The 25,839-nt window shown below is 41.2% G+C and overlaps 1 protein-coding gene across 1 annotated transcript in view; it reads right to left on the bottom strand.

The window, feature by feature from the left end:
- Nucleotides 1–25,839, bottom strand: part of arhgap29a (Rho GTPase activating protein 29a) — a 43,835-nt gene that overhangs the window by 14,301 nt on the left and 3,695 nt on the right. The window contains exons 3-6 of the mRNA XM_079259923.1: nt 7,297–7,440; nt 3,173–3,269; nt 2,889–2,961; nt 163–223 (exon numbers count right to left, since the gene is read on the bottom strand). Of these exons, the coding sequence (XP_079116049.1) occupies nt 163–223; nt 2,889–2,961; nt 3,173–3,269; nt 7,297–7,440 (375 nt within the window). The remainder of the gene's footprint in view (nt 1–162; nt 224–2,888; nt 2,962–3,172; nt 3,270–7,296; nt 7,441–25,839) is intronic.

The raw sequence follows: 25,839 nt of genomic DNA, 5'->3' as shown, positions 1-25,839 counted from the left end.
AGATGATTGCTCATCACCCAACATAACCCCGCAGAACACCGCGCCGAGAATAAAAGATCTAAAAGTGATTTCCAAGGTGTTTTCTCCTTCTAAACAATCAGAGAGGATTACTTTCACACAGCGGCACCAGAGTACAGTAGCAGAGTGTTCACTCTGTCTTACCAGGTGGATCATCTTTCTCAGGACCGGATCCTCCAGATTCCACAGAGAGGTTCTCAAAAGACTGCAGGGCAAAAAAAGAGAAAGAAAAAGCTGAATAATTACAAAAAAAATATTTATAAAAGGAGGTGGGGGGGGGGGGGGGGGGGGGAGAGTTTCCTACATGCTGCACACAAATCTTATCAGAACCTGAACTTCCTCCTGAAAGATATACAGTAAAACCTGCAGCAGCAAAACAACAATACATGGCAGCGATTCATCACTCCTTCACCCCCCCTCGCTCAAAAGTTAACGTTGCAGACAAGCCAAGTCATGCTGAGTAATGAGACTACATTACTCATTTGTTTAAGCTGCTTTTTCTGCACAATAAGTTGACTCTTTAGATCTGATTTTATTTCGATTGTTTTAATCTGATTGTTTTTAGATGGCTGTAATTTTTTTTAAGCTATGTATGTTATTTATTCTGGGGTTTTTTTAACCTCCCACAATGTGGCACTTTGGTCAACATTGTTAAAGTGCATTATAAATAAAGTTGTTTTGTATTGTAGATGCTGACAGAGAACCAGTACCTCTGCTGAGGATAACATGGCCAGCGTATGAAATGGTCATGTGATCCTGAGATGTGTAAACATCAGCAGACGTGTTACTTGTGAGGAAGAAATGAAAATGGCACAAAGTTCCAGGCTTGCCTAAAAAGAAAAAAACCTTTCAGGATGAATATGTGGGACGATGCAGATGCTCTAAACCTCTAGCAGATGATCGGACGGCATGCAAACACCTCTGCAACGGGAAAACTAATGGACGATAAAGTCAAGCAGAAGAAACTTGCAACTGCTCTGAGCTGCTTCCTATCCGACTGGTTCATGGCACATTGGGGAGGGCCAGAGGGAGGGGAGGGGGGGTCAGCAAACATGACTCTGCCACTTTCACCTTAAATATCTTTAAGGCTGGAAAACCATCTGCATAAATACTTATTTTGTTTACTTATTTGTACATTAAAAATGACTAAAATTTACTGACATTGTGGGAAGTCAAACAGCTCAAATAATATTCAAAGTAAAATATAATCATTTACCACAAAATTTACAGAATTAATTCACTATTCATGAGGAAGGTTATTATTTAAATTAGCTTTCATGTTATATGACACCATCCAACCAGGGAAGGTTGTTGTGTTTCCGTCAGTGGGAACTGTGAGACCCTGGAACTGATTAGCAACGCAGATGAAGAAAAACCGTTTAAAATGAGGTACAAAGATGTTATTTTCAGCAGGGGCAGTGATGAGGGGGTGATGGAGCCCCTGCCCTGCATGTTTTAGAGGCAGCCCTACTTTAAAATACATAATTAATGATCTTCCACATCAAGGTCTTTGCAGCCTGTTAATAAGACATTTATTTCATTCAGGTGTGTTAAAGTAGGGCTGCTAATAAAACATGCAGGGCGGGGGTCGCTGTTCTGAGGAGATGGTTTGTTTTATTCTCTTCAGTTATACTGATTACTTTCACTTTTCCTTTGTGTGTGCGTGTGGGATTTCTTTTTTTTTTCCAGATAAATAAAAATAATCCCTAATAAAAGTTTTTTGCGCCGTCAACCCAACTTCCATGTTTCTGATTATTGATTTGCAGACGTGGGAGAAAAGTGCTGCATCTGCTGTCTGAAATCACAGTTTGGCCCTTTGCCTATTTTCCCAAAGTTAGACGAGTTTAACTCGGCTAGTTTGGCAACCAGATCATATAAAGAGACCAAGACCCTCTGAAAGACCTGGTGTAGGGTCTAGGTCCTAATAACTTGTCCTAATAAGAACGTACCAGTGCCTAAAAATACTTTCCCAGTGCTGACAATGACAATGAAACCAGTTCTTTTGCTTCTTTATTCCCATTGTTACCATTTGGTTAAATCATCTCATAATGGAGAAAGTCCAGATTTTATTCAGAAGATGTCAAATCTTTTTAGACCTTAAAGTTCTTAAACTTCAGCCAGGTCCTACCAAAGATTTCTAAATACATGTATCACTCTTCTTTGAGAAAGATGCAAAAATAAAGATTCAAGCTGTAAAAGTCTCAATTACCCATTTCAGACATGTTTTCATCCTGCTTTTAAACAGTAATAAACTTCTTCAATTATGACGAGCAACAAGAAAAACCTCCAACATGAAGCCAACCGAGCTCCGCATCTTTCCAAGAGTTCGTTTTGCTTTTTTCAATAAATCTGAAGCAAAAATTAATCCCTGAACATGAAACATGAAGTGTTAAGGTTAAGCCCAAAGGATGCAAAAAAAATCTCCAAAAAAATACTTAAGTTGTTTTATACCGTCTGCAATATTTTAACATTTTTATGTCAATTCAAACATTTTAAACTGCAAAATACAATCAGAAAAGGTTTAAAATGCACAGATAGATCAGAAAAATCTAAATAATGAGTTTGTAACATCCAGATCTGCTGTAAACTCTCAGCGTATCAGAATATTTGCTAGCCTCCACCTTTTTTCTTTTTCATCTGTTGGCTAAACAACACATGCAGCTTTGAGAGTGTTTTGATTTTAATAAAGAATGCTGAAATGTAATGATATTTTACATTAGTTTGAGGTGCTTTTGGAAGGAAAAGAACCCACTAAAACCACTGCAACTATACAGCTGTTGCAGCAAAGATGAAGCATTTTAAGTCTAAAACAAAAAGCTTCAAGGGTCGACCTAACGTCCCCCAACTGGGGGACTCCATGTTTCACTTACCCGACTTCTCTTGGTCAGGGGGAGCCCCAACACCGATCCATTCTCTACATCTCCCATAAGGAAGTCAGACACTCTGCAGGAAAAACAGAAAGCCAAAAATAAAAGCCGGGTTGAGAAAATGACAAAAAAATATACATATAAAAAAAAGAATTATAAATCAAACCAAGTAGCTCACAATATGTTTGGTTAAAAGGAGGATACTCATGTTTATTTGATGGGGACGTAAACAAACAACATGAATGATGTGTTCAGCAGTGACCAGTATGGACGATGGGAATACTTACACATTGCCAAACGTGAACGCCAATGTATCAATAGCTGTGTAGATCTCTCCGAAAAGCTTCTGTCTGTTCTCTTCGTTCACCTCCTTAAAGTTCACTCCTGTCAAAGTGTGATGAAGAAAAACTATGTCAGGTTTTGGGAGCAGACCTAAGCCCTGCATGCTGCCTACATCCTTTGTTTCAGGTGTGATTCATCATCCTGTAGGCTGAAAGCGAGTCAATGAAAAACCTCTCTGAGTCACGCCGATCTCCTGAAAAACCCAGAGAGCTCTGGATCCGTTTGTACGCTGAGATTTTAAAACGGGAAAAGTCCCTCCGAGGCATCCAAAAACAACCCTGGTAAATCAGCGAAGATAAGCAAAGACTGCAAAGTGTGTATATTTGAGTGTAATCTGGCCCAGCAGTAGTTTCCTGCTGTACGTCTAAACACGGTGATGACTGAGGACAGAATAGGGGAAAAACAGCACTGTAAATACGGCTGTAATCAGTCTTCACAGTAAACTTCCTGTCCTGACTGAGCAGAGGGAAAATAAACTCCAGAGATGCTCGAAAATAAGAGCAAAGACGCGGCAAAAAAAAAATCTGTGATGTCACCGAAGCCCCTCCATCATTTCCTCAGTCCCTCCTTCCCACTGAAACTACAAGATTTCTAGAGTTCAAAGCTTCACAAAGGGGACGTTAACAGTAAAAGCAACTTTCATTCCTTTTTACCGAGTGAAATCGCTTCATTATCATCGTTTTTGACATTTCATGAAATAATCTCAGAAAGGAGAAAGCCCAGATTTTATAAAGAAGATGTCAAATCTTTATAGACGTTCAAGTTCTTAAACTTCAGCCGAGTCCAATCAGAGATTTCTAAATACAAAGATGTATCACTCCTCTTAGAAAGAGATGCAAAAGTAAACATTAAAGCTGTAAAAGTCTCAATTACCCACCTCAGAAATGCTTTTGTCCTGCTTTAAACAGTGATAAACCTTGTCGATCATGGCGAACAACTAGAAAGACCTTAAACACGAAGCCAGCCGAACTTTGCGTCTTTCCAAGAGTCCGTTTTGCTTTTTCCGAAACACCTGAAGCAAAAATTCCTCTCCAAACATGAAATGGAATGTGTTAACATTAAATCCAAAAGGTGAGAAACATCTCAAATAAAAAATAAATAAAAACTTTTAGAGGTTTCCTTGTCCATGGAACCAGAGGAGCTACAGTAGCTACCAGCTACCAAAGCTCACAGCTCCTGTGCTGCTGCATGTCCTCCTCTTCTGTCCAACCCCAACCCCCCCAACAGGACATCCTGAGGCTTGCTGGAATACAATGCCACTACTCGCACAGGCCCCAACCAACGGTCCAAACATGGAAGTTGCATCATCAGGGAAAAATGGTATTGTTTCACTGGAAAAGCACCAGAGTCTGCAAGCGGTCACCAGCAGCAAAGGTCTGACCAGCATTGGCAGGTTGGATCCGATTAACATCAAGTAGATCTGCAACACGAACTGGTGGAAAAAACTGCAGGTTTAATGTCTCTTGTCTGAGTAAAACTACAACAAAACCTCCAGATTCCAGGATATGAGTCAATAAATAGCGAGAGTTCAGAGTCACATCAGCAGCTTTGTGATTTGATGTTGAAGAAAAAAGGAAGACATTCCCATCAGATAGCGCACCGATGGCGAGAGGGGGGGGGGGGTCAGGAAATGGACGATCCCGGACACCTAGTGGCTCATCGCTGGAACAAGTTCAACGCTTTGTGGCTTTAATGTGCATCAACCCGTTTCGGCGCTGAATAAATGGTCACATGACTGCAAACAGGCAGGATGTGCAAACACATAATGGTTTAGGGCCGTGGTTCACCGCTTTGATGGGGCGGGGGTCAGTGGATGGGGGGGGTTAACAAAGCAAACACTTAAAAAGGCTGCCAAGGAAATCTCCCCCCTCTTCTGAAATACAGAGCCACTAAATCATACATCCTACATCATAATTAGCCTGTTTTGACGCTTGAGGTTTAGTTTCAGGTGACTTACGTAACGAAAGCGTCACATGATTTTCAAGTGTAATATTTAACATTACAGACATGGACAGTGGTGCTTTTATTATTTTTTTGCATTGTTTACTTTTTACTTCATCTTTTCTACAAAAACATTTATTTAAAAAGTATATTATGATATTTCTATAATATCAATGTTGTATAAAAACGCAACTGACTCATTATGACTTCATACTGTCAGGTCGCTGGTTCGAGCCTCGGCTGGGGGGGGTCCGAACAGCGGCCTTTCTGTCTGGAGTTTGCATGTACGTCTGGTTTCTGCTGCTTCCTCCCACAGTTAAAGCTGGGGTAGATCATGTTGGGGAAGGAGCCAAGATAGCCCTATCTTGGCTCCTTCCCCTCCTTCTGAGTTTCTTCTTCACTACTTTGTATTTTCATCCTAACACGCCGTTTATATGCAGGGTGTGGCTATCAGGTATGCGCTGCTGGAGGGGGAGGAGGGGAGCCGGGAGAAGAGCTTACGAAATATAAGAAATGAACAACTTCATTTGGGTCCGAACGTTTGGATAAGTCAGAGTTTTTACAGATTTACAGTAAACTGAGGGGTCTAACTATATTTCTTATTGTTCATGATTACAAAATGTACAGACGACTATCAGGACGAGGAACCACTTCACCCAGAGTAAAATAAAATGTCTCTGAGCAACATTACCTACCCCAGCTTTAACACGCATGCAGGCTGATCAGTCACTCTTCTAGTTCTTCTGTTTCTACCTCAGTGTGTGTGTTTGTCTCTGTGTTGGCCCTGCCATGGACTGGTGACCTGTCCAGGTGTACCCTGCCTCTCAGCAGGTAAGAGGCAGGGTACATTTACAGACTCCAGCCCCGTGTTACCCCAGAATTCTCACACTTCAGACTAGTTTTGCTTAAAAGCCTGAAAAGCATAAAACCCACTCATAAAAGTGGTTAAATGACCTGATAAAGATGGTTTTATTCAGGGAATCGCTCTAAATCTCTGAAGATAAATGACTAAAACCTACAAATCCTCTTTAAGACGTTTCCAGTTCAGAAATGTCTACGAGCCAGTGGAGTTGGCTTGTTTGGCTCTGTGCGTTCCTGCCACTGTCACGACGTTCCCACCTTAACACCGCAGCAGGAAAACCATTCTGGCTCCTCTTCACTGGAAGCAATGGTTTCCATCTTCAGCATCCTGGGAGAGTTTAGAAACTCTGATATCTTTGTGTGATTATCAGGTGGCTGACGTGTTTTCTGACACGCTCTGTCTGTTGGTGCGAGGGTTCCTATCAGGGTGCGTCAGCTATGACCCATCCACCACTTTCTGCTGCTTATCTGAGGTCGGGTTGCGAGGGCAGCAGCCTAAGCAGAGAAGCCCACTTCCCTCTCCCCAGTCACATTTACCAGCTCATATTGGGAGGGAGGCCGAGGCGTTCCCAGGCTGGGAGAGAGATAAACTCCCTCCAGCGTGTCTTGGGTGTTCCCTGGGGTCTCCTCCTGCAGGGACGTACCCGGCACACCTCCCCAGCTGTGGCATGATGTGTAAACCTGTTCTAGAGGAAAGACTACTGTAAATGACTTCTGTTGTGACTAGAAAGCAAAATAAAATAAAGGAACTTGACTTTTTTAGGGGGGCGGTGGATGGGGGATACCCTGCATTCACATGCAGACCTCTCCTGGCTTTGTTCAGTCCATCAGGTCCACGTTCCTGACGAGAAAGCTCCTCCTTGCAATGCAAATCAAGCAGAGGTATCCTGCATGCCAGATCATAATCTGACAAGAATAAGACTGAACTTCCACTGGATCGGGAGACAAAGGACACCAGTCTCAAGTGGCTGACGCCTATAGGTGATTTTCTAAGTCTGTGTCGGGGTTTCTGAGCATTCCTGTGAGCTCTAAAGAGGTTGAAGCTTCAAAAAGCATCCCTAAAACCTCCTATGGGAAGTTCTTTATGCTTTAAGGCCAAGTCAGGAAAAGTGAAGATCCCAGAGAGGAGGGAGGATTAGATCAGCAGAGACAGAAAACAGACCTGGAGGAGTGTTTTTTACAGGAAAGCTGACGCTTATGGTGCGTGTGTGTGAGTGTGTGTGTGTGTTTATGTGTTTGAAGGGGGAGTTCGGCCGTCTCAGCTCACCTTTGACCGTGGCGATGACGGTTCCAGCCGTGCTGAGGATGTCCACAGAGTTCAGGCTCTGGTGCTTGCTGATGACAGCCTTCAGGACCCGCAGCAGCTCGCCCAGTCGTTCATGGACTGCATGATGGAGGCAGTCCTGGTGCTCTGGAAAGTAAAAAAAAAAATCTTTTAATTATGCGAGTTAAATCCATTTTCCTCTGTCAGTGTTTACATTTAGTCAAGATTGAACAGTTTTCTATGTCTTCATCAAAGCTTCAGGTTAGCGGTCAGTTTTAGCCGCCAATGTCACATAGTTACTGTACAGCCGCCATTTAATAGGCTGAAACACAAAGGCACGCCCCCCCATATGTGGTCCCATCAGTGTTACATTACATTCAAGTCCCCGTTTCTACAGGTTGGGACCCCTTTTTTTTTTTTTCCTGTTTTACACACAAAAAACTGAGACTGGTGCCACAATGTCCGACCCAACCCATCCTACGCCTTTTGCTACCCCTCAGTTGGGGGACCAACCTCACCCGACACTAGAAAAGGTGCAATTTGTTGATTGGGTAGAAAGAAACGTCTCTTCCTGTGCGACCTGGCATGAAAACAAAGCAGGAATGACTCCTTGTTTAGAGCAACAGATTTGTTAAAAATGGCTCCATGAAGCAACATTTCATGGACATCTGCAGAGGAAGAAGAAGGAACACAAACTGTTGGATGATCGCCATTCTCTCTTTTTGTTTCTGGGTCGTGTTTTGGTTTTACTTTAAAGGAATGCGCAGCTGAGGGGTCCATCGCGATCCAACTGATGCTCCACCTCTCAGGTAAGGTTATTGTTGGCTGTGGCAATGCAATGAGATTACAGTTTACAGACCGTATCCGACCCCTCCCACCCGTTGGTGCAAACGAGGCTGAATATTCGCATATAAGGGACCACAAGTACAAGAACTGCACTTTAGCTTCCCACTTAAAAGGTCCACTGAGAGATTTTCTGTGTTTTCTGGCTTTTCTGCAGAGTTAAAACAACTAAAAGACACATTGGGAAACTTTCTGACTTCAAAACAACGGGTTTCCGACTCGTCTTCACCATGTCTACACGCCTAGTTGCTGCTGTGTGATTGGCTGATTAGATATTTGTGTTGACAAGCAACAGAGCGGCTGAACCTCATAAAGTGTTTGGTGAGTGTATTTGCAGACAGGATGGGTCCAAATCTAACCTGCAGGTTTAAAAAATGAAATGAGTGTAAATAACCGTGCCAGGTCATGTCCCTCTCTAACTATATCAACTGGTAAGACTAATAAAGACCTTAAGTCCATATTTATCAGCTATTATTGTTAACCTTTATCAACCTGTTCCTCCACTACAGGGAAGTCATAAGATTTTAAACGTTAAAACAGTGCCATCTTATCTTTGCGGCCTAAAACTTGTGTTTACTTTGATATGATTTATCAGAAAATAATACAAATAACCGGCTTTTATTCCAGTTTCTTGGTTTAAAGAGTGGCTGCAGTGTGCAGACAGTCATTCTCAGAAGCTAATGGCATCCTAGTCACCGCCAACAGACTACAAAGTACTGCCGACCTGTATGCGAAATACACACATAAAACTGACATTTTCTGACCGCACGGCATCCGAGGCATGCAGGTGGATGCACTCAACGTGACTTCATTAACACTGAGTCAACACCATTTGCAAAGGGACTGAATACACTTTGACATAAAGTCACCTTGAAAATCTGCTTTTGGCGTGCTGAAGGAATGAGGTCATGAATGGGAACGTGTAAATGAGTAAAAGAACTAGAGTTAAAGTATTGTTCAGTGCTCATTGGAAACAGACTGGGTGTTGTTATGACTGGCTTGTCTCTCATTACCTCTTCATTCTGCTGCACTGTCAAGCTAAACACACAACTGGTTTCCATTTCATGCTTTTAATGTGCTCATAACTGACCGTTTCTTAGCCTGACCTCCTTACATCCCACATGGACACATGGAGAGTGGACACGAGCGGTCAAAGCCACGGTTTGTGCTGACCATCACCCCTGGATTACCAGTCATGGAAAGAGGGATCAGAAAGACTTTGTTTCTTTGATGCGTTAGCCTTTGCTTTCGGTGTGGGACAAATGGTGCCGCCAGTGGGGCTAATAATACCGGGACTTTGGGGCCGCTGTGACAAAGCGAACTGGGGCCAGATCTGTAAACGCGGCCAACTGACCAGCCTGTGGCCATTTGTGAGCAACAGGTGAAGCATGCTGGTTAAACTCATTGTTTAACAAGTGGAAGCAAATGCTACTGAAAAGCTTCTAACTGTACGGAGTTATGGAAAGTTAACTGGTTTTGTATTTGGACTGGGATTAAAAAAAAAAGAGCCAATAGTTTAGTTTGACATTAATATTTAATCAGATTCAATACATAACGTAACATTTGCAGGGTTTAATTCTCAAGTTAACTGGTGGACACTAGGACTGTCATTATGCTGTAACGATATGCTTTTGTCCCGACTCTATTCTATTACGATTGTTTTTCTTTGGAGGGGTGCCGATTTGTTTTAAATTTGGATTCTTCGATATTGCTGATTTTTGTAGAGATGGAAAAAAAAGTCTAAAACTCATTCATTATCCTAACCTAACTGCTTAGTCCAATGGACCCTGCTATCCCAGCAGTCTTTGGATAAAAGGCGGGGTACAACCTGGACAGCCTTCCAGTCCATCAAAGGTACCAACAACCACTCATCTCACACTCACTCCTATGGGCAAGTCAGAGTAACCTATCAAGTATCTGGAGTACCATGAGAGAACCCACACATACACATGTAGAGAAACACATACAAGAAACTGTCCAAATCTCGCCCCAGCCGAGAATCGAACCAGCAACCTTCTTGCTGTGAGGGCACAGCAAAAAGGTTGCCACCGTGGAGCGCACGCACAAAACTTTTCTTGCTAATCATCACTAAAAAAAAAACAACACAGAAGCCAGATCTTCATTCTTCTGCTATAACGCCCAAGAACCAAGGAAAAAGATTAATAAAAACAATAAAAATGACAAATATTTTGTACTGGATTGTTTTTATTTATTTTGAAAAGAAATTAATTTTTTTTAACAAAAATCTCAATTTTAAAATTATGAATTAAAAAAATCCGATTTTTTTTTTTTTTTTTAACTTGGTTTTAACATTTAACTCTTGACATCCATTGTTGCATATTTGTGACAAACCCTTCTGGACTTTGTTTACTTTTTTTGTGCCAATAATAATTTCATTTATCAAGTTGATTTTATTCACTTTTATTTTTTATGCATTATTTACTATTCTTCCTCATTTACTACTTGTTTACCTTTTTAGTGTATTTTTTCCAGATATTTTGTCTGCATTTACAATGTTGTTATATAGTAAATAAATAAATTGAGGTGTTGAGGGATTAAAAGTAAAGATCCTTCCAAATAATCCCTTTCCATAAGGGATTATGTCTGAATCATATCTGCAGATCAGTGCAACTCATGCAGGGAACAAAACACACTGACACATCTTTGGTGTGTCACCGCCTGCTGCTTTGTTTTTGTTCACAGCGAGTTGCAGAAGAGTCGCGTCTGTGTGGTAAAGTACAACAGAGGAAGCGTTAGTAGAAGTATTACTTCTAAGTAAACAAATCAAACCATCCATGTCGGATTTCTGAGGTTACATAAAAGAATGACTCAAGTGTCATTATGGGTGATGCTTGTGAAGCATGATGTAAAGTTGCAGCGTGTTTCACTTTTCTAATACCTGGGTTAAACTATGTTAATGTCAAGCAAACGTAACATTAAAATGAAACGTTACTGTGTTCTTTGCAATTTTATATTTGTGTATGACTTGGGTTGGACTTCCGGGAAATGTGACGAGTTGAGCGGCATTCACCAAATGGTACATTTTACAGAAAAAAGAATATAACTTTAGATGGTTTCTCTGTTTAAACTTGATTAATGCCTTTGTTTTCTATGGCATACCTATCCTGATGGAAATACATGCTAATTCTTAAATTTAACTTGTTGCTAGGCAACACCTTTAACTCAAAAGCTTGGTTTGCTAAAACGACTATTTCCTCGGCGGAAGTCATGACAGGACGATAAAGTTACTAAAATCAAATATTGTGTGAAGTTTATTTGATCAGTTTGGTAAGTAACGGTATATAATCAGGATGTTAAGTCTGACAGTCATCATCTCAACCCCCTTCTCATGAAAGATCAAAGAAATGAAACGCAAAGCAAAATGTAAACATATTTGTGCCTAAGAAGGAGCAAAAATCCCAATCCAGACTCATTTTTTTAGCTCTCAAAAACAGGACTTCTTGTCATCCAAGATGACAGGAATGATGAGGTCTGAAACCTGGATCAGCTGCAGTGTAACATGAAAATGAGCTTTTTTCTCTGCAGTTTGCCAATCGCAATGTTTTAAATGGCGATTTAGAATAAAAAACAATCATTCAGCCCTAATTATTTATAACAGGATTAGATGTGATGTATTTAATATCAGTCTCTACTGCAGACAGATTAGTTCAGTCCTGCTTCAGCTTCTATCAGAGCTTCTGTCCAGTTGTTGATATAACGCAGCTTCATGTTCATTTCACACTGAAAAGGTTGTGCTTTAAGGCACCAGCTGGGGAAAAAGGAGCTTGAAGCGAAGAGGTAGAGTTGGTCCTGGTTTCAGTCCTAGTCTGGGGCCCTTTGTTGTAACTCATCTGTCAACAAAGACCACTAGAGACAACAAAACCTTTAAGAAATACGGTAAATAAATAAACCTGTTTAGCTCCTCTTGGCACTGACCTTATTGGGCAATACTGGAAATGATCTGTATAAATAGATGGATCCGTCTGAGTGCCAGTAAATCGATCACCCTGCACAGAATTAAAAACAATTCGCTTCAAATATTATCAGAAAAAGTACAAATTCTACTTCATTTCCAACAAGAATCCACACAGACATCCCCTGAAGCTTCAAACTCTCTAAAAGCTTCACCACAGGACCAGCAGAGTCCCATCCTTCTCCATAGCAACCGCCCTCATCCATCTTCATCACCTGCCATGTCCAAGTCCTTCCAGCGCCAAGCACCTGGTGGGTCTTTGATCATGTCAGCTTTTACTTTTATTTCTGCTTTTTAACTCCCCATGAAGCAGAAAAATGACATTTCTGCCACAACCTCATGGAGAGAAACGTCAGCTCATTGGATTATTTCAATGTAGGAAAAAATAAATATGTTGTGCTTTCTAGAAAGTCCCGGGTAGCTCTGGGTTCATCTAATTAAAAAAAGGAAAGAAATCATTTTAAAAATTCCCTTTTCAACCATTTTTATCACTCAGAACCCAGGTTTCCAAAAGTCCTCATGTCCCATAACCCTTACAGAGACACCAACCCAAAATTATTTGATAAGGATTAAAGCTTACAACAAGCCGCTTCAACCTTTAAGCCCTTAATTGGCCCCGCGCAGTTTAGATCCCATTTATGGACATTATCCTCTGAATGAAAACAGACACACAATAGTCTAAATCTTCCCTACACAGGCCATACATCCCCATTCATCTGCCTGGTAACCGAATCCTGAGTCCTGAGGGCATCAAGCTGGAGATTTATTAATGACAAGCCTAAAACCATGAATGCCTCAGAGACAGAGGGTCTTCCTTTGCAAAGCTCCATGGGCTTCAGTCGTCAATGGCTGTTGTGTGGCCTGGTGGAAAATCCTAAAAGGAGGCTAATTAGCAAGACATTATGGCGGCATCCACCAGCGCAGCAGGACGCGGGATAATGTACAGAGACTGATTATTTAACCCTTTAACTGCCGTCCTGTGTGAAGCACAAAGAGAGGAAGACTATGGGAGAAGTAAGTTACTGAAATGAAGACGATGTTTTGGGAACTAAATACTTGATCAAGACCTGAAACCAAAAAGAAAAGACAAGAAAGATACAGAGTTTTTTTTTTTTCTTCTGTGGGAAGTCTGGAAGTGTGCGCCAAGGATTTGTTTGAGAGCCCAAATCTCACCATTGTCCTGGGGCCGGTAGCAAACAGTGGAGCTGGTCACCTCCTGGACCTGCCACATGAAGCATTTATGGAACAATAAATCACACACAGCTTTTCCCCTTTTCCATGGGAAAGAGGTTTTAGCTGTGTTTTTGTCCAACTGTGATAGTTTCCAGCAGAAGAAAAAATGGCTGAAGGGGAGTTTGGGGATGGAATAGCACCCTCATTTTGGGACTGGTCCCAAATTTTACCTCTCCACCCCACACCTCTGCTTCAGCAGGGACATTCCTGGGCATAATAAGCCCCTAGTGAATGAAGGCAACATGGGGATCAGACTCTGATCCTGATGAGAAGGAGGCCACAGATCAGGAGCTGCTCAGAGGCTGCCAGCGACACATTGCCAGGTTTTTACTTCATTAGCGTCATGGAAACCCAGCATTCCAGCCTCTTGTTTGGGAGCTGGGACGGGAGCTGTGGGAGCAAAGGGGTGGAGGGGAATCCATAATGAAAACATTGGTGGATCATTCACTATCGAGATGACACCTCAGAGACGAAACACTATGGTGCCCCTCTGAAGCAGATCACGTTGATCAATGGGATGATAAAGAACAAATTTGTTAATAAATCAAAACATTAAGGCTATTTCCTCACAAGACAAACTAGGTTTGCACACTGCCTTCACTTTAAAAAGACTTAACAGGAATTTTTCAATCCTTCCATGGAGGAAAATGAAAAACTTCTTTGTAACAGTGGTTGCTTTTTGCATCCAGTTCAAGAAAATAAATTATCTGAAGCATCACACATCAATATGCACAATAATATAACAATAATAATAATAATATAAGTGTTGCTGTGCAGAGAAAAATTGAATAGAAACAGCGGATTTTGTTAGATGTGCACCACATAGTTCCTCTCCTACACTGGTCTGCATCAAATGTATGGATTGTTGCACAGTGCAGATCTATTAACTTCAGATTACAGGTAATAATATGCATTTGAAAGTACATTTTCCTATTTTATTTCTTATTTTATTTAATTGATAAATAAAGACACAAAATTTCCATGGTGTGTTAGACCTCCACTCCACCAGGAGGCAGCATGTTTGCTTTTCAGTGGGTTTTGGTCATGCACACAACTTCCTCCTCTTCCTCAGTAACCAAATGTGTCATGTAAAATATAATTTTTTGATTGGTTGATGTGGTAGATATTCAAACCTATGAAAAGTGGTTGGTTGTTTGTTGGGGGGCTTTTGTTTGTTTTGTTGTTTGTGAGCGCCATCCATTTTCTGTTTTTACTGTTTCTATGTGCACCAAATGTGGCCTAACAGCACAATAAAGAAAACTGGTGTACAGCTGGAACACACCTAACTCAGATAAGCCTTGCATATGTCTGCTAAATACACACTGATTTAAATCAAGTGTGTTGCAGCAGGGACACTCGGAAAGCCTTCAGTACACCGACCCTCGAGGACCTGGAAAGAATCCCTAATGTAAAAGTTTGAAGTCGCGCATTCGATAAGTTGAAATGGAGACTGTGCATGGCTGCGACTTGCTGCCAAGTCGTCTTAAACTGGATCGTGATTTGGCCGTGTTCATCAGCTACAGTGTTTGAAGCATCTGCTTATCTTTCTCCTATTTTTCTCCTGTAATTTTATTTTTATTCCGAATTCTAAAATGAGTTTTGTCCACACAGCACATCTGCATGCACGATTTATATAAATATCTTCCATTTTCTATTAGGTTTACTGCAAAAAAAAGGTCAGCTAGCCCCCCCCAAATACACCAAGTTTCTAATGCAAAACAAGATCAATATTGAGTTACTTAAAACATGATGAGCTTGAAAGCATAATGTGTTGAAAATAAAACTGAGATTTTGTGAAGAATCTTTTTGAAGTTATCTTGTTTACTTACAACAAACTTATCCAATTAATTGGTTATGTTAGTTTATTTATTTATTATTTTATGTTACTGTTGACTTTTGGGATGTGGTATCAATATCTGGCCTCTTCTAAGCCCCAAACTTCCACTTGAGTCGGACACAAACTGACTTGGCAACATTCCTGCTGTGACCCTAGCTGTGCTCAGTCATGCATCGCAAATGATGGGAGCAATGTATTATTTATGCCTCAGACGTTTGAGAAAACGGAGCTCGCTTATAGCCTCGATGCAAGTGTGAAACCAGCAGACGTGTTGCAGGCGGGTCTGCAGAGGTCAGAGCGAATGGAGGCAGCTCCTGGCAGAGGAGACTAAAGGCTATTGCCGAACAGGAAAGCCATGACTAATGTCAATCAAAAACTCTCCATGTGTCCCATTCAGTCAGATCAGTTGCGTATTTCTTCTTCTCGCCAACTGAACAACCAAGTGGTACTCGGAAGATGCAACTTTTTAAAAAGAAATTGTGCTTTTATTTAAATTTAAATACTTCAGCTTTCCTCAAAAGACAATCAGCAGACAGTCAGAAGTGAAGTAATTGATCTATTGACTGATTCCTCTGTGTGTCATTAGTTTAAAATGCCATGTTTTGATGTATTTTGATTGACTGTATTTTATTATTTTCTTGTAATGTCACCTTGAGTGTCATGAAAGGTGCTAAGAAATAAAATGCAGTATTTTAAGTTCTTGTCATTTATTATATTTCTATAGCGCTTTTCAAGGTACCTAAACTGCTTTACAGTATATCAATTTTTCATTCACAATTCTTTCACACCTGGTGACAAGATACATTACTAGCTCTGGAGCAGCCAATCCATGACCTCTGCAATCTTGGCAAAAAGCAGCATGTTGCCAAATGTAGTCTTCAGGGAGGAATAAACACAAGCTAACGGCAGTTGTGATGGATGCTAGCAAAGAATATATGTTAGCTGGAGGTTGACCTGGATAGTTTATCAGCTTTTTAATTTTTTACCTTACATAGTTTTTAGTTGGAAAATGGTGCATAAATTCCTTGGAGCTGTCACCAGAACCGTTCTGGTAACGCGAACCAAGCGGCGACTTCTGGTGGTTAAAAGTAAAGCCTACACGGAAGTGACAAAAACTGCAGTTCCTCCCTCATCCACGAGGGGCTCCAAAACAAAGCAAATCCTCATAGACATAGGTTTAATAGGTCTGGTTTACCTTCATGACAACTTAGGAGGGAGGGATGGATTTTTTTTCTAACTCCTCCATTTAAAATGAATTATATCTTGAAATTCAGCATATTTAGGTGCGTGTTGTTTCCATTGACAGGTACCCGATATCCCGCTGCGGTTTTTAGCCAGTTAACAGTATGATTTAGCTTTAGCCTGCCTTCCCCTGTTAGCTGCTTAGCTCCTGTTAGCTCTTGTTAGCTCGGGTAGCTCTTAGCTACAGGCAGGTTGGAGATCACTAGACATCAATCATCCAACCACATGGTTACAGCCCCCTCTTAGCTCTACCTCCTACAAAACCTACAAGGCTCCGTCCATCTTTTATTAACAGTCTATTGCAATAACTCTCTCATTTCCCCCCTCTCTGGCCTCATGTAAACAAATATCCTCATTTTATCGCTAATTTGCCAAAGATGATTTTTTTTTCAATGTTGTATTTGTGTAGAAAAAAATTTAAAAAGCCCAATAACTGCTGGTTAATATGGCGATTTAACGGTTGGTATTTCAGTCCATTTCTGATTCATTGCTGATGAGAAAAGGAATTAAATGATGAACTTAATTTATATTTAATGAAGGTGAAAAGCAAATGATGCTAAATGCCGACAGCTGCTTGAAATTATAGGTAAAAAAGTAAACATCTAGTGTTTTATTGGACTATTATCAATACCGTAAAAGAAAATGGTTTTTTTTGTCCACATCGTCACCTAACTTTGGCTTTTTTTTGCTTTTTTTTTCTTTTTTTAAAAGAAAATTAGTCTAAAAAGCTTCTTTCATTTATTATTTTGCTGATTTTGTTCTTTTTAAAATCTGTTCAATAAATCAAATTTTTGCATTTTATAAAGAAATAAATTCTTATGAAATCTTGACGAAAAAAGGTCCAAAAATGCAACTAAATGATTGTATCCGAGTCCCTGAAATGCAACTCCCCGTCAGTGCTCAGACCCCAAGTTTCATTTATAAGCAACACTTATCGCAGGTTGTCCTGAGAAAAAGGTCCACTTAACCTTTAACACTTTACAGGGTCACTAACGGGTGGTCAGTACCCACTGGAGATCCCTCTTATGGAGTGACTTCCTGTGCTCTGTGGCCCCGTCCCGCCTCTGTGGACAGACCACTGGCCGCTCGCTCTCTGGATTAGCAGATTACATGCAGCTGGTAAAAGGCAGGAGAAGGTTGCCTTCTGAGACCTCTGTGCTCAAGCTGAAGAATTCTCTGTTGCTTAAACTTTGAAGCCATTTTTCCCATCACCAACGCACAAAGAGCCACATTTAAAGAAAAAAAGACCCCTAGGCTAGACACATGGGACCTTCCACCTAGGTGGGGGGCTTTTATGTTCCCCTCTGCAAGCAGCTGCCTCTGTCAGGCTTGTTAACTTCTATTTAGCAGCTGCAGATGAAAAATGATGATCAATGACAGCCTAAATTTTTTTTCTAGCTGGACATATTTACTCTTGGATATTTCTTCCTTTAGGTCTTTGCATATAAATGAGAAACCCCATGTGGAGCAAAGAATTTGTTTTCCTTCTTTCATTTCTCTTTGGAGCTGTCTGTCACCGCGAGGGAAGACAGGCAACCTTTCTCTCTAGATATCCCCCCACATCGCCGCTGCCGCCCACTGTCGATGCAAAGCTCTGAAAGCTGGCATTCCAGCTATGCTTTCTTTAAGAGAAGCTGCAAATCCCCCCACCGTGCAACCTCCAGCTTTCAGCCAAACTGGTCAGGCATTTGGCTGGAGGGACTACGGTTATTCGCAAGCTGTGCAAAGCGGGCAGAGAGTGGCGAGAAGACGGGCCCTCTTTCGTACACCTGTCAAGATACAGAAGTTGCGAGATGAGGGGGGGGGCTCTGTGCTGAGAACAAGAGGGCACTGTTTAGCCTTACTGGCATCCAAATCCTTGGAGAATGAGCTTTGTGCACTAAAGAGGACCTTGAAAACAGAGTTATTTTCATAACTGTCAATGTGTTTTACATACTTAGATATCAATCAATTGAAACAAGACTAATGGATGAAGTTTTGCAGCACAAACTTCCACAAGATGCATAGTTTGGCTAAAATATTCATTTAAACAGGTTGCAGAAGATTAAGGAAACTCAGACAAACATAATTCCAATTCCCTAAATAATTAAAATTAAAGAAAACATCTAAAGAGACCAAGAAAAGCATGGGTGCAATGTGAGCACTTAATATTAAGCCAACATGCTGCTAGAAACCGGGTAAGTTTTCCCGGTGGGATCAAAGCCACAATTTTCCTGACAAAAACAACAAAAACTAGAATCCTGAATGAATATGAGCTATATACAATTTAATTTGCGCTAAAAACACCTGCTGATGAAAACAAGGAAGAAAAACGGAAAAAAAGGAATTTAACTGGTTAACATGTTAATAAATGAACTTATCAACACAGATCCCAATTCAAATAACATTCCTGTTTCCTGTTTCCAACTTTGTTTCAGATGCAGAGGAAGAAATTAATGATTAATTTACTGACAAATGTTCAGGTTCGATCAGGAAAGTCCAAAAGGAAAGACAAAATATCATAAATCTATTTCGGTGCCTTTCATTACTTTTCAAAAACATTTATGTTTAAAAAAACAAAGTTTTGTCAAGCTTCAACAAGAACACAGGCTTTTGTACATTAATTATGCTGTATAACACAGAAACAGGTAACTTGTTTAGCAGAGGGTTAAACAGAAAAACATTGCGACTATCCGTTCACAAAAACAGTTTTTTTCCTACATTTTCCAGGAAAACTGCTGTAAAGTTTTGATCGCTCACCTCAAACATCACCAGCTTGAGAGCAGGTCAAGCTCCAACCACAGGTTACCATGGCGATGTCTAGCAGTAGGAAGTTGTGCCCCTAAACTTAAACCTGTATACCTAAAGATGGCTCCACATTGCCACTTTCCATACAGATCAGCCCAACTAAGAGAAACCAACTGGAAACCAAATCTTCCTGTGTTTATAAATTCACTTTTATGATGTAGTTCACAGAAAAAAGCCTCTAAGTTCCAGCTAAGGTCCCGTTTTCTCAGAGAAATCCAGATTAACATGCAGGACTTCTTTGTTTACAGAGCAGGAGGTTTTATTGCAGTGAGACTTCTGGGTAACTTTATTTTTCTGTAGAACAAAGTAGAAATAAATAAATGAAACTTAAATGACCTATAAGGAATGTCCGTTTATGGTGCAGTGAGATCAACACATGATAATGCTGATAATGTTGGGTGTGTCAGTCATTATTCTCACGTCGGCGTGACTGAAAAGTGAGAACATCACCTCTAGCTTCACACCACTGCCTGCCTGTGTTTTCATTTTGAAATGATTGATTTTAAAGGTTGAGTCTTTCCAACCTTACCTCTCTGAGCTTCTTCACCCTACCAGTAAAGCCGATGTGAAAGTGACAAAAACTGCAGTTCCCCCTTCATCCACTAGGGGCTCCAAAACAGAGCAAATCCCCATAGACTCTCATGTTAAAAAGACAAACTTCACAACAGAAATAAACATGTTTACAGCCTGGTTCAAAAATCCATTTTAGGTTTAATAGGTCAGGTTTACCTTCATGACAACTGTGGGGGGGTGATTTTTTTTTTTTTTTCTAACTCGCCCGTTTAAAAGTAATTTATTCTCAAAATTTGCCATATTTAGGGGCTTGTCCTTTTGATTGACAGGTATCCAACCTCACGCTTCAAGTAAAAAGAACGCAGAACAATCGTGGTTTTTTTTAGCCGGCAACAGCGTGACTTAACTTTAGCCCGCTTACATCCATTAGCTGGTAAGCTCCTGTTATCACTAGGGGCTGCAAAACAGAGCAAATCCCCATCGACTCCCATGTTACAAAGACCAACTTCACAGCAGAAATAAACATGTTTACAGCCTGGTTCAAAATCCCTTTTAGGTTAATAGGTCAGGTTTACCTTCATGACAACTGTGAGGTTGTTTTTTTTTACTTTTCTTGAAATTTGGCTCAATTCTGGGCGTGTCCTTTTGATTGACACCTGATTGGTCCCCGATACCCCACTGCAAGAAGAAGGAACGTAGAACAACCGCGGTTTTTAGCAGTGTGACTTAGATTTAGCCTCCCTATCTCTGTTAGTGGTTAGCTCCTGTTAGCTATGGGTTAACTCAATTAGCTCTTAGCTACAGGCGGGTCAGAGTTTGCTAGGTGTCAATCATCCACGACACGCTCACAGCCTCCCTCTTAGCTCTACGTCTTTGGCCATTTTGTATTTTCCGGGAGAGACGACATGCGTGGAACTGCCGAGATGGCAATGGTAGGAACCGCCCCATGAACTTCAATTCAGCTCTTCAGAAACCTCCGGCTGACGTCACAGAGACTTTGTCCATCTTTTTATATCCAGTCTATGATCCATACTCGCCTTCTCAGGCCATGTCCACACATAGCCAGGTTTTTGTAGAACCAAATATCCCTCCTGGAAAAAAAGATAGCATTCTGCACAACTGTATAAGCCCATTGTTAAGTGGATTCAGAGGGCATCCATGCTTTTTCGGAGTGTAAACACTGGCCACATATGTGACTTTAGGAATTTTTGTCTCAGCAACGTTTTGGAACCCAAACCCCGGATATGTATGTCCACATGATGCACAAATGTAGGGTATGTAAATCTTCATTTAGGTTGGAGATTTTTTAAAGAATTGCTTTTAATGCAATAAATCGGCACTTTCATGTGGCTCACAGGTCAAATCGTAGAAAAATATCCACGTTTTGTGAGATACCTGTTACGTATAGACAAGGCGTCATTCCCCCGGTCAGCTGACCAGGTGTGGAGGTCCAGGTGGAGCTCTGAGGGACCAGACCTTCTGTCTACTTCCTCTCCCCAACTGTGGAATAACCTGCCATTGGACATTAAGGTGGCGCCTTCACTGTCCACCTTTAAAACTCCTCTTGAAACCCATTTTATTCTTTGTGAATTTGATTTTATTTGTTTTAATTGGTGTTGGATTTTAATTGTTCTTATTAGGGGTGGAAAATCTAATTGAAAAACTGAAAATCTGGATTTTTTTTTGCTTCACAATTTTTTAAATCTTTTTGTTAAAAATTCAATTTTTTTCAAACAAAGAAAATGAATCCATTAGGAAATGTTTGTCATTTTTATTGTTTTTATTGATCTTTTTACTTGTCTTCTTGGGCATTATAGCAGCAGAATGATGGTCTGGCTACTGTGCTGTTTTGTCCTGATTGAAATCAAGAAAAAGTTTGGTACATTTTATTTTTGTTTTTAATCTACAAAAATCAGCAATATCAAAGAACTGTGAGAGTCACAATTTAAATCGAATCGGCACCCATAAAATTGGAATTGAATCAGGACAAAGGCATATTGTCACAGCCCTCGTTCTTATGTCACATTTTTAGACATGACGTGTTTTTCAGCTGCAGTTTGTTGATAATAAAGTTGGGATGGTATGGTCTGATAATACTGATCAATTTTCCGACAGTAATTGAGACATGGAGTCACCTCTCTGAGCAACAAAGGCTGCTTTTTGGTTAAACCCATCGGAGGGGTTTATGCTCCCCCCACTGGGTGCTGTGATTGTGGTTGAAGACAACATGTGCAATTCATGCTTTGTTTTTTCAGGCAGAGGGGATAAAAGGACCTGCCATATGTCACAATACCCTGAACTTTAATCCAGGGATGTGTGCCGAGGGGGGGCAGGGGTACAATCCAAAGATCTAACAGTCCTATATCTCCTAAAATATCTCTGCTTTAAATAAGGACCCCCCCCCCCCCCCCCCCCGAACAATCAAGTTAATGTAATAAATCCTAAAAGGGCTCAATTAGCGAGATAAGTGTCTGGTACGATTAAATAAAGATCTTCAGAGGATCGCATTTGTGAGCAGACTTTGAAACCGGGAGCGTAACAGGATATTCAAGAAGCAACAAAGCCTTGTTGTCTTGCACTCAGGACAATTTACAGTGACTTTAAATATGGGAACAGTAAAAGAACCATAAAAGGAACGTTTTGGAGGCACGAAGCAGCTCGCAGGGCTTTCCAGTGGATCCCAGAGCCAGTGGGAGAGACTGTCTAAACAAAGCATAGCTGCATCCATTAGGACAGTCTGGAATGGTTCATGAAAAGCCAGAGTGGGACTAATTTTAGGCTGGTATTTCACAAGGGGGGGGGGGGTTTAGAATACAAATCGCTAAAATAGCATTAAGGCTTTCTCTGAGGACCCGGAGTAGATTTCTTTCCCACAGAGACTTTGCATCAGTGCAGGACATTCAGCTGGCTTCTAAAACGGAGGAAAACCCTCATTTTCCCACGTTTTTTACTGCATATTTTAACTAAAGGGACCAAAAAACAAGGCCAAACCTCGACCGATGACGTTACACCGTTTCGTTACAGGGTTATGATCAGAGGAATAACTCAGCTTTAAAAAGCACGCTGGCTTCTTATTGACAAAGTCTGTCACGGTGTGTGACGGTATGTTACACAACACCTTTAGCTGCTACCTGTTAATGATTGAAGCCCAGAACCACACAGTTACTCGAAGGAGAAAGCCTTTAAGTCCTGAACTCATGACTCATACGGCTAAATTTCAAGGCCGAAGGGATCTGAGTCATCCATTAGAAGTGACAAATCTGAGCGGATGTTTCCTGAATTTCAGCTGAATCACAGCTGCTGTGTTTTAAATGAGCCTGCAGACACTTTAAGAGCATCAAGTGTAGCGCTCGCCTCATAAAGATCTTCTGGCTCGCTGCATCGACCTGCTTACCGCTGCAGTTTGTACTTTACAGCGGCTGACACAACATCCACCAGAGCGTAAAAACACCGATGACACACCTGAGCCGCTACGACGGCCGACAACACCGCTGAAACAGACGCTGGCTGTGAAATCTATCAGCGGCTCGATGAAGACGTGCAAGAGACAAATATTTGCTGGTCTTATGGTTGAGAGCCTTAGAGAGCCACAGAGACCACCTCTGCAGCTCAAGGGGTCTCCGTGACCCCTGATCAGACCGAGCTTGACCCCATCAAATCCCTGACATGGCCCTCCCAACGTGGCCGCAGGACAGGAGGAACTTTAACCTTTAAAACACCAAGATTTTGGTTTTTTTTCTGGGATTTCTGCGTGTAGAAGCTCAACTCTTTTCAGTCCCGGTCGACTTTCAGACGTTGCGTCTTCAGGAAGGCCTCAGCTGCCGCGTTGTGAGGCTAAAATGATGTGAAATGCATGTATGGAGAGATAAAGCGGCATAAAGACCAACCAGAAAGATAAAACAGAATTCATTCCGGACGAAAAACTTTCTGATTTGTCTAAATATTTGACAGGAAGTGAAATCCTCGTCATTTCTGGGGCAAAATGAAGGTTTATTAGCAGCATAGTAGTGATAGCAACCTTATGTTTTATTTAAAAAATGTGATTAATAAAGGTGCCATCATGGATCACTCATTAGCGAAACAAATCAAATCAAAAATACTTCATTCATCCCTGAGGGGAAATTCAAGGTTCAAGCCAGCTCTTCCAAGGTTTGACAAACAGACATTAATGACAAAAGAAGAATACAGAACCAAGCTGAAACTTAGGCCACGCAGCCAGTTTTACTACAGTTACATGATGTTTTTTTAATTCGGAATCAATAATTATGAAATAAATAATTCAGAATTAACATATTCTCCTACGAGTTTACATGAAAATAATAATTACAAATGAAGGTTTACATGAAACACGTCCTCACTGGGTTGGGAAGGGTTCTGATTGGACAGAGGGTGCACGTGACGTATGATGTATACCGGAAATAAACAAAGTTGACTCCCTGCTTCTCGTCTTTTCAGTCGGAACTTGTAAAAACTACATAATAAGCACCAGTTTTGTCGCTATTTTTATTATAAATGTGAAGTAGCAGCTCAACACGAGCATACTACTTCACTTTCTGCAGCAACTGAGAAGGAGAAGAAAGACAGACCATCGAACATGGTAGGTAAAACAACGCGCGTCATCGGGACAGAACAAGGTAACGAGCATGCTCAGAACGACCAGAATTAACTTAAAGCAGAATTAAGGTTTACATGACAGAGGAATTAAATAGATCAGAATTAAAATGCGAATAAACCAGACACTTACATTAGGAATTAAGTGTTTACAAGGTCATTTTTCATCAGTTTAAAGCAGAATTAACTTTTATTCTGAATTAAACAGGAATTAAAACTCCCATGTAAACGTAGCAAATGTGGATTCAGCCGTTGAGTCTCTGAGGAAACACCGCTGGACTGAAAACCTCCTGCATGGGACAGAAATGCCTGGAAAACTTCTGCAGATCACCTAAAGATCAAGCTATTCATCCCAATGTAGCCCAGAAACTTACATAACACTGTTTTTCACACATCGTTGACGATATAAGCGGTAGCACCGGCAGAGTTTTAAGGGTTAAAAATCAACAGAAGTGTCTGTCAGCTTCAGCTGCAACACAGGAACCATTTCCTCTCAGGCACAATTAAAAATCCTGTCCTGCATCGACAACCAAACCTGCAAAGTAACAATGTCCATGTAAGGATAACACACATTGCTAGAAAAATAAAACAAAGTCTGAGAAAAGCCCCCCCACCTCACCCTCGAGGGATCAATCCTGCTGCTATTCTTGACTTGGGAAAGAAACATTTCTGCAGAAGCTGCCAGATAGCAGAAGCACGCTCGTCTGAAGACCCTCCTGGGACAATGGGTGTCAGTCTCACATCACTGACCGTGAATGAAGGCGGCGTTGCGAAGGGTACGGAGCTCTGAGGTGACTACTACTCGTCACTACTGGCTCCGTGGAATTGACGTGGGGGGAGTTTTTAGGGTAATGAGGAGGTTTTGAACCATTGTGATGTGCTTTAGAGACAATATGGCCATAAATTAGAGAAGTGTGTGGGGGGGGGGGGGGGTTAAATTCCATCCAATCACAGCACAAACAGCAACTCCAACTAAAACTTTGCCATACGTTTGAATGAGAATCATGTTCTACTTTCTTCAGTGTCTCGCAGACGTCGTTACTACACTGTAATGACACCGGTTTCGCCCAAATTCGCCCCTTCCTGTAATTAACCAACACAAACCATCTAATCGCGAGCTGGAATCTCAGGAACTCCATCTGAAGAACCCAACCAGGGTTTCCCAGACCTCAACTCACCGGTCACTTTATTAGGTACGCACACATCTGCCGGTTAACACAAACAGCCGACTCAACAGCCAGTCGTCATGGAGACGTGATGAAGACCTGCTGAAGTTCAAACTGAGCATCACAATGAGGATGGAAGGGGATTTAAGTGACTCGGTCTGAGTGTTTACTGGGATTTTTACACACAAGACTGGTCTGAAGAGGAGAGAATATCCAGAAACCAACATCTGTCTGGACCAGAGCGTCTTGCTGATGGGACAGAGAGGTTGGAGATGATGGAAAGGCAACAGGAAGTTAAATAAGTTGCTTTGGATAGAAGTGTAGATATGTAGAAGAGCATC

This window comes from Telmatherina bonti (assembly GCF_933228915.1).
Source record: "Telmatherina bonti genome assembly, chromosome: 20".
NCBI classification, from domain to species: domain Eukaryota; kingdom Metazoa; phylum Chordata; class Actinopteri; order Atheriniformes; family Telmatherinidae; genus Telmatherina; species Telmatherina bonti.
Note: the sequence above shows the minus strand (reverse complement) of the source record. Positions and strands in the feature narration are given on the sequence as shown.